General features: G+C 35.3%; 2 protein-coding genes across 3 annotated transcripts in view; one reads left to right on the top strand and one right to left on the bottom strand.

The window, feature by feature from the left end:
- Nucleotides 1-9,091, bottom strand: part of LOC107039264 (pseudouridine-metabolizing bifunctional protein C1861.05) — a 61,081-nt gene that overhangs the window by 19,687 nt on the left and 32,303 nt on the right. Inside the window, exons 6-7 of the mRNA XM_015258790.1 lie at nucleotides 8,143-8,348; nucleotides 6,780-6,979 (exon numbers count right to left, since the gene is read on the bottom strand). Of these exons, the coding sequence (XP_015114276.1) occupies nucleotides 6,780-6,979; nucleotides 8,143-8,348 (406 nt within the window). The remainder of the gene's footprint in view (nucleotides 1-6,779; nucleotides 6,980-8,142; nucleotides 8,349-9,091) is intronic.
- LOC107039269 lies at nucleotides 509-5,408 on the top strand. 2 transcript variants are annotated; one of them, XM_015258794.2, is made up of 4 exons: nucleotides 509-694; nucleotides 1,502-1,568; nucleotides 3,015-3,352; nucleotides 4,744-5,408. In XM_015258794.2, exons 1-4 carry the CDS (start codon nucleotides 655-657, stop codon nucleotides 5,010-5,012), a joined length of 714 nt encoding a protein of 237 aa, XP_015114280.1. In that variant the 5' UTR covers nucleotides 509-654; the 3' UTR covers nucleotides 5,013-5,408. The 2 variants fall into 2 exon arrangements, 1 of the variants encoding a protein (XP_015114280.1); XR_001460951.2 differs by lacking the exons at nucleotides 3,015-3,352; nucleotides 4,744-5,408 and adding an exon at nucleotides 2,672-2,771 and having other exon boundaries at nucleotides 510-694.

The following is a 9,091-nucleotide window of genomic DNA, read 5'->3' as shown; positions in this document are numbered from 1 at the left end:
CCGTCCGTGTGACCGCAACGGTGTGACCGTACCCATAAACATCTTCCATATGAGCATCCCCTAATATGGTAATCCTCCATAAATATCGATATGCCCTTTATGACCACACCCTCCCCATATAGGAACCCCCGTATAGGCACCCAGCGTCCCCTGAATTTAAGAGGCCCCTGAATTTGAGCGTTCCCTGAATTTTTCGCCTTATTTTTTTATTTATATGGAGAGATAATTATCATTATTATTAATTATATTATTAATAATAATTATTATAATTATTAAATTATTATAATAATATTATTAATAATATTAATATTATTAATATTATTAATAATTATTATAATAATTATAATTAATATTATTATTATATTAATTATTATGTATTATAAAATCGCGTCATGTGACGAAAAATGACGGTCATTCTGCCCTCGTCTGTAGGAATGATCGGCGCCACCTAGACCACCTGTTAGTGTGTATACGCGCAATTGCATGTGAGAGGTGAATGTACATGTGAATGAGTCGAGTGGTGAGTGAGCGAGGCGTGGCAGCACCGACTGAACGAGCGTTCCAGTGTTGTTTGTCATTTTTTCACTCCTCTCGAGGAGCCAAATAAGTTCAACACTCGGATATTTATTGAAAACAGGGGGTTAATCCGTCAGGATGGGCTCGGAGAGCAATCAAGAGTATCCCAGGGCCTCCAGTGAGTTTATTTCCGAGGTTATTCATTGTTGATGGGTAACCTCAATCAATATTTACTAAATATTCAGTAGTGCCAGGGGTTTTGAGTCGTCAGTTCTTCAGTTGAAGGGAGCAGAACAATTAGAGATTGATTTTTCTATTTGTGACTTTCTTCTAGATTCGAAGATCTTCTTTTATTATTGCTCTGATTAATTAATGTTTTTAATTAGAGGGACAATGCAGGGGTTGTTGTGGGTTAGGGGCTGTTATTCACAATAATTCTAATTTATTTCGGTACCAAAGTCGTAAAACTGTTGAAGTCGTTTTTTATTGTTGGCCAGTTTTTAATGAATATCTCGGAATCTAAGGCAGGTAGCTAAATTTTCGGTATTACCTTTTTTGTAGAGCGAGTTGAGAGCTACGAAAAAGATCTCTACGAAAATTTCGCTGTCTCTCTTAGATTCGGAGATATTCCTCAAAAACTCGGCTGAAAACTGAGTCGAGGTAAACTGTTCTACTGATTTTATTTCCATCTGGTTTGTTAATTAGGGAATTACCTCGTTAATGAGGAAGTTCAGAAGAAAATGTTTAACGTTCATTAATTTTTACTAAAATCATTCATTATTGGAATAATCGTGATTATTGTTCCTGTTTTATTAATTTTGTTAATGAGATTTTGATTTGAAGCAGTCAAACTTAATGAATTAATTGGTTAATTTATTCATTTTTATCTGGTTTGTTATAATACGTTATGATCTCGTTAATGAATGAGTCTAGGAGAAAAAGTGAGGCCATTTTTAATTGATGTTTTTTTATTTGTTTTGCTCAGATGCAATTGTCTTCGGTGGCCTTATCACTTACATCGGAGGAGTCCTCCTCGTCATATCCTTCACAAGGTATTTTTCATATTCTCCATCATTTTCTGTATTTTTTTCTGTATAGAGTGTTCCTGTACCGAGTTAGTAATTCTATTATTATTTCGTTCATAAGTGACTTGAGAAAAATTTCAGGAAATATTCTCGCAGGAAATTTCTCCAGTCGCAAAAAAGATCTGACATTTTCTTTTACTATAAAAAAATCATGTTTTGTTTGGAGTTATTATCTCAAAATGAGACTTTCAAATGAAAAAAAAAGAAAGTCTCCATTCGAGATTCTCAAGTTTTTTCGTGAATACAGACTTGAATAATCTTTATTCATTGACACCAATTAATATTCAATTTTTCATACAGATTCGAAAAAATGAATATTTCTCCAAAAATCGATTTTCAACAATCACTCAAAAAATTGTCATCAAAATGGAATTAGTCGTGGCTCAAAAAATTGATAACAATACCCTCTTGATTCTATCAGAATATGATGGGGGGTCGCACAATTCGTTGTTGAGTTACAGCACATTGTTTATGCGATTTGAAAGAGAAAATCGGTTTTTCATGATTACTGAAACAATGATCAGTAATAGCAATTAAATCAGGGCTTGAAAAGTTAATTTCAATGGCTTTTTAATCAAGTTGAAAAATGGTGAGAGCAGCATCATTGCTTATCAAGTTACACAATACCGTCATGAGCTTTTTATATCAAAATCTCTATCTCTATTAAACTCAGGTACTAGTCTATTATGTTGAATACTTATTCATATTGATTCATGGTCCCGACTAACTTCTGACAGAACCTGGGTTAAACTCTGGCTAAATCCTGAATAAACCCTGATTAAATCCCGGCTATGCACTGCTTAAACCTCGATTGAACCTCGATTAAACCCGGACTGAAAACGAATTCGAGTCTTGAGAGGGTCTGAATGTAGAATTATTCGACGGAACGAAATAATACGCAAAATTTTGATGACATTTCAATTAACGATAGTACTATGACATAAAAAAAATAGCAGAAGCGAATAGTGAAGTGCGAATTAAACAAAGAGAAATCATTCGACAGCAAATCCCTAATTTCCTAGATTTATTCAAAAAATGTAATTGTCCACTTGTTTATCTTTCATTTCTAGTCCATACTGGGTTCAGTCTTATCAAGAGACATTCAGTAACTTCAAGCACATGGGGCTGTGGGAATACTGCTTCCACGATTTTCTGAATGTAGAATTATTCGTAGATTAATTAATTAATTAATGCAGAATTATTCGTCTGAATGTAGAATTATTCGACAGAACGAAATAATACGCAAAATTTTGATGACATTTCAATTGACGATAGTACCATGACATAAAAAAATTGCAGAAGCGAATAGTGAAGTACGAATTAAACAAAGAGAAATCATTCGACAGCAAATCCCTAATTTGCTAGATTTATTCAAAAAATGTAATTGACCACTTGTTTATCTTTCGTTTCTAGTCCATACTGGGTTCAGTCTTATCAAGAGACATTCAGTAACTTCAAGCACATGGGGCTGTGGGAATACTGCTTCCACGATTTTCGCTACCCCTACTACCAATTCGACAAGATGTTCGACGGTTGCCATCACATATTCTCGCAAGAGTTTCACGTGATTCGAGAGTGGCTATTGCCTCCCTGGCTAATGGCCGTTCAGACTTTCGTGACAATAGGCCTCCTATTGTCCTTCCTCGCGCAGGGTATTCTTGCGCTGGTTATTGTCAGGTGGCCATTGAGATGCATCTTGAGGAATGAGTGGCTGCTTTCCGGTATTGCTTTTGTCTGCGACGCTGTTACAGGTAAACAAAACATTTCTTGCGGGAGGGAAAAACAATGGGGAACCTGAGAATTGAGTAAATTGACCGTTATTCACTCGTCAGCGAAATATAATGATATGAATCATCTTCTGTTTGTCACAATGTCGTGACAGAAAATTTCACTTTTCGACAATTGTGTTTGAGTAATTGTGGAATTATCTCGGTAACGAGCGATTTTAATAGAAAATTTCAAGAGACTTTTTTTGTAGCTGAAAAAATTTCCAATGGAAAATATTTTTCGACATTTTTTCATCCAGAGATATCTGCGGAATTCTGATTTTCGAAAAATACGAAATGTTGGGAAAATTTCACAGAAATCAAAATAACGACTATTGCTATCTCTTTCATCTTCGAACTCGGTCAAAAGGGCATTTCAGCGAATTTTTTAAGCCGTCATTCATTGAATTTAGAACATGTTTTTTCGTTAGCGTGTTACAACTGAATTTTTAAAAAATTCGACAATTAAAAAAATGAAACGATGAATTACTTTTTAAGTAATGGCGATGGCTAGGGCTTGGCAATACCTACATTTGAGAAAAAATAGATTCAATTCCACAGTGAGAGAAAAACAAACAAGTCTTGTTTGGGCCAACAAAATCGCTAGTTGAAAATTGCCAAAAAAGAATTTATTTGGTTCGAATTTGAAAGTCTCAAACATGAATAATTGTTCTGCTCTCGGNTTCTGCTTTCGACAGCAACGAAATATTTGGCTCAAGAGGCGGATAATTCACACCAGACGGTGCCTTTTCAGGATGAAAATATCTCATACAGAGGAAAATTTATCAACAAATATTTAATCCCTAAGTTACAAGATTGCTATCATATGATTATTATTGTTTCATTTAAGGGTTCATTTGTTGTCTGTGATTATTAGACAGCCGAAACGAAAAACTACTATCCCTTGTTTCGCATAAAACAAAGATTTTTCGGGAGCAAAATACGTATGGGAGTATCGAATAACGGAGTAGTGCTAGAAATGACATTTCTCGCGTGTACAGAGAATGCAATTTTTTTTAAACTACTAAATCTATTTTTGCGACAAAACTTTTTCATTGCGGCGCACTCTCTGCATGTTTGGCACAAAAAATCCTTTTTTGATGATTTTCAAAAAACTATTTTCTTGGCACAAGTAAGACTTCTTTGAGACCCTTGTCGTTTTTCTCTCAGTGCACCTATTCATTATGCATTTTCAGACTTTTGGGATCATAATGGATCGATAAAACACATAAAATAGAAAACTTAAAATTGAACAATTACAATGCTTCCATGCGGAAGCAAAAATACGAAAATAGACCATTACGTTGCTCCACTCGTCCACTCGCACATTGAATCATTCCTCATTTAACCGCTCTCCCATTAATTTTTTTTTCTAGCATTTCTACTATTCCTGGCCGTCTCAGTGTTCGGCGGTCAATGCTGGCGTCGTGACTGGCTGATGTACCCAAATTGGAACTACCTATCCTGGTCATTCGCATTTGCAGTGATAGCCTCCATGTTTCACGGTGTCGCGGCGTTTTTCCTGTATCTGGATGCACGCGCTGGCTACAAAAATCGGGCGCAATCACGAAATCTCGTGGTACAAATGCAGCCCACGTCCCACAGCCGCCAGAGCTTTGCCAGTAGCCGCCAGGGATACATATAAATCACATTTCCATTGGATAATGCGATAACTGTATAATTTAAGTATCAAACTCCGTCCGAATCTCATTCTCCAAGTATTTTACGCTAGAGTGATTTCATGAAGTTTTTCGATCGATCGAATCGTTGGAGATTGCACTCGATTTAGATTTAATATCGAAGCATCAGTTTTATATTTTTGCGAATTATATATTTTTATTTAATGAATTTCGCTTGGAGGAATTCCTGAAAATATTTCACTGATCAATTGATTTGAAGAATTCATTGTTCGTAATTAGGTAATTTATGGTTATCTAGATTACTGGTGATTTGACAGGGAAATTTTTCATTTTTGTCACCTTTACCCAGAGATATGACGAATGTAAATCAAATAAAACTCAACATTTGACATTTATTTTGACCCTTTATGGTTTTTTCTATTTTTTCTATCCATTCCAATAGCTTTTTACGTTGGAAATTAATAAACTCAAATATGTATTTTAATTAAAAAAATTTAATCCAAGTAAAGGATTATTATATGTTAACAAAATTATTCTCTTCGTTGTTTAAACAATGATTCCATTTTTAACAAATAAACTTTTTATTTCGATCAGGCGAACATTCGTTTCTATTCAAAATTTTTTTTTTTTTATGAGAATAAGATCTCAAATAAAAAGCAAGTTTAAGCTTAAGTTTGAAAGCTTTATTACAAGCTATTTGAATGAACTCATTTATTCGATTCAAATAAAGTTTAATAAAATTGTTTATTTTTTCTTCACTTTCATTGTTCATATAATGAAACGAGCTGTGTTCCATTCTCCTGTAATAAAACGAAAATATTCTGCAGAAAAACTCAAAAGAATTCAATTTTCCCACACAACTTATTCTATTGAGATATTTTCTCTAGAATTTCCCCAGGTCAAATTTTCTAAGTTAAGAAAAATAGAATGAAAAAAACTTGGAAAATTTGAGCCGAGAAAATTGTCTAGAAAATATCTGAAGAGAATACGACAAAAAAATATAATTCAATTGTCTTTTTCAATTTCATATTTTCTACAGAACATTTCAATATAATCCAACAGAATTTTCCAACGAATTCGCTAAGTTTTTCTCGATTTTGCCTTAACTCGTTCGAGAACTCGTTCGTTTTTCTCTCAGATATTCAAAATCACTGATTTCAGTAAACTAAAAATTAATATTTCCTCTCCACACCTAGACATATTTTCACGAAAAATAAATACTTGAAAAAACTGATGCTTCTGCCTTGACGCTTAGTGATGCAAGCCAATCCGTCCACTATTTTTACAACTAATCTTATAAATCCCCTGTATGTACACTAAGTAACGCACACGAATATATCCCTACATAAACTGAGATCGATTTTCCTCATTTCTCTACCCCCTGTCCCGAGAATAGCCAGGCGTCATGCATTGATGCAGTACTGGTAAAGTTCCAGTGTAAACAGCCCTCTAAAAATAAAAGAAAAGACGAGAGAAGGACAAAAAATGTGTCGAAAATAGCGACAAAAGTTTTTTCCCCCATTTGCACATTTTTTTTTCCCCCACGACTTTTTCACTTAAAAGTGAATAGAGTCTGGAAAGGTCAGACACACAAGGGAATAGCGTCACTTTACGTTTAGTGTGACGTGTCACTGCATCGTAAAACACGAGAGAATGGCCTCAAGCCGGGCGGTGGGTGAATCACTGGGAAAATCAATTGTCTTGGCTGTGTGGACAAATGCCAAGTGTTTCCTCGGCTCTTTTTTAGAGAATGAAAAAGTTATTTGGCTCACCAGGTATCTGGCAATTAACAGCAATGTCGATGACCTCACGAATGGTGTCGACTGGTGGATTACCATCGAGAATGATGAGTTGTGCTTGCTCGAGGGCCGATCGATTCTCGTGTATGAGGGATACGTCGATTGAATCAAAAATATCCATTTCGCCTACGGCAAATCGACATTCGCCGGCTCCGTCTACCGCTGCGGTGTACCTGGGGGAGAAATAAATCGAAATTATGATTTGGTTTGGAAGAGTAATGGAATTGTTCAATTTTTCATTCAGTTTTTGGGGGGAATTGGGGTGATAATGATGATTGAATTTGGAATTACTTTTGGGGAATGTTTATTGCGGGACTGAGGAAGAATGAATGGCTTTGTTGCTTCTGAGTGGGAGCTTTGTAATCGTTCAAATTTAAATTTTGGATTTTTTGTGGTATATCGAGTCAGTATGATCCAAAAAGTCCGAAAACGCAATTTTTGGACTAGGACTTTCAATTCAGGTGAGAAGTGGTAAAGTGGTACAAGTAAATTTTGACTATTGACCAGTTTTCAATGAATATATCGAAATCTAAGGGAGAGAGCCAAATTTTTGTTATAACCTTTTTTGTAGAGCCGGTTGAGAGCTACAACAAATGTAATTACGAAAATTTCGCTATCTCCCTTAGATTCCGAAATATTCCTCAAAAACTCAACTCGGAGATAAGTCGACTTAAACCGTTTTACCACTTCGCGACTAAATTGTTCGTTAATGAATGGATAGAATTGAATCTTTTTTTTTCAAATGTAGGTACTGAGCCCTATCGATCGCCATTAATTAAAATTTAATTCGTCGATTAGTTTATTAAATTTTCGAATTTTTTTCGAAAATCGGTTGTCCCACGATAACTAAAAAAATGTTCTGAATTGATTGAATGATGACTTGAAAAATTTGCTGGGATGTCCTTTTGACCGAGTTCGAAGATGAAAGCGATAGCAATAATCGTTATTTTTATTTATTTGAGTTTTCAAAAATTTTGTATTTTTTGAAAATCAGACTTCCGGGGATATCTTTGAATATCACGCTTCAAATGAATTCAATCACAGTTTAAAATGTTTTTTTTTAATGCCATTAAGTCGAAGTCATATTGGTTGATTTAATTTTTACGATGATTTTTGAAAATCGTGACCCATCATCAATTTTTAGTCATCCATCACCAAATTTCAGTGATGGAAATCAGTGATGATCAGGGTAATTCTAGTCAGTGTCCACTATCGCCAATCAGTGATAGATTTCTATAAATCAGTGACATGTCCCTGTAAATCGGGGACATGCCACTGAAAATCCGTCAACTCCTGAGATTAAAAAAAATTCTCTCTGTACATATTTTCATTTTACCTCGCAGTAGTTTCACCCGACAACATTCTCACAGTCCCCCCAGCCCCCACGAGATCCCTCACGATTGTCCTGCCAGCCTCATCACCGCCGACAACCGACAGGAACTTGGTCCCTTCCACTCCAAGTGCAACGAGAGCAGCAGCGATATTCCTTCCCACGCCCCCATAGCTCTTCCGGCTCTTTCCCTTGTGTGTTCTGCCATCAAACTGAGGGAGCACATAAACAATGCGGAAACTTAAATAAACCAGATAGTAAAATCACGAGAACTTTCGAGTTAAAATAAGCTGACATGAATTGTCGCTGTAACGATATCATGGGAACGAAAAGATCGGGAAGTTCTATAGAATATTTTCTACCGAATATTTCCACAGAATCGGCCACAAAGTAATAACGTTCAATAGAAATCCAATAAAATTATCTAGCAAATTCGCTCGTTTACCTATTAATTTCACGCGTGATGGCATTTCAGAATGAGACTATCTCCCATAAAGTGAAGTTAAATGACGAACATTTCGGTCGATGTAACAGGGTTCCTATCCCATCGTCATTGTTATTCTATTCAAAAATTAATTTGTGTAAACAGATAGATGGATAAGCTACTCGCATATCCTTAATCAATTCAATTTGAGTAAACAATTTCCCTGATGTACACTGAGAGAAAAACAAACACGTTGTCAAACAAGTCTTGTTTGGGTCAACAAAATCGCTAGTTGAAAATTGCCAAAAAAGAATTTGTTTGGTTCGAATTTAAAAGTCTCAATCATGAATAATTGTTCTGCTCTCGACAGCAACGAAATATTTGGCTCAAGAGGCGGATAATTCACACCAGACGGTGCCTTATCAGGATGAAAATATCTCATATAGAGGAAAATTGATCAACAAATATTTTATCCCTAAGGTACAAGATTGCTATCATATCATTATTATTGTTTCATTTAAGGGTTCATTT

Source organism: Diachasma alloeum, unplaced genomic scaffold (genome assembly GCF_001412515.2).
Source record: "Diachasma alloeum isolate Michigan unplaced genomic scaffold, Dall2.0 Dall_scaffold_00295, whole genome shotgun sequence".
Lineage (NCBI taxonomy): Eukaryota > Metazoa > Arthropoda > Insecta > Hymenoptera > Braconidae > Diachasma > Diachasma alloeum.
The sequence above is the reverse complement of the archived record's forward strand: the minus strand, read 5'-3'. Positions and strand labels throughout refer to the sequence as shown.

What these genes read in the sequence shown, in the direction of transcription:
- LOC107039269 (XM_015258794.2), top strand. Translation starts at nt 655, where the DNA reads ATGGGCTCGGAGAGCAATCAAGAGTATCCCAGGGCCTCCA. An exon ending in AGAGTATCCCAGGGCCTCCA is followed by an intron (nt 695 to 1,501) that starts GTGAGTTTATTT and finishes TGTTTTGCTCAG; the next exon opens with ATGCAATTGTCTTCGGTGGC. An exon ending in TGTCTGCGACGCTGTTACAG is followed by an intron (nt 3,353 to 4,743) that starts GTAAACAAAACA and finishes TTTTTTTTCTAG; the next exon opens with CATTTCTACTATTCCTGGCC.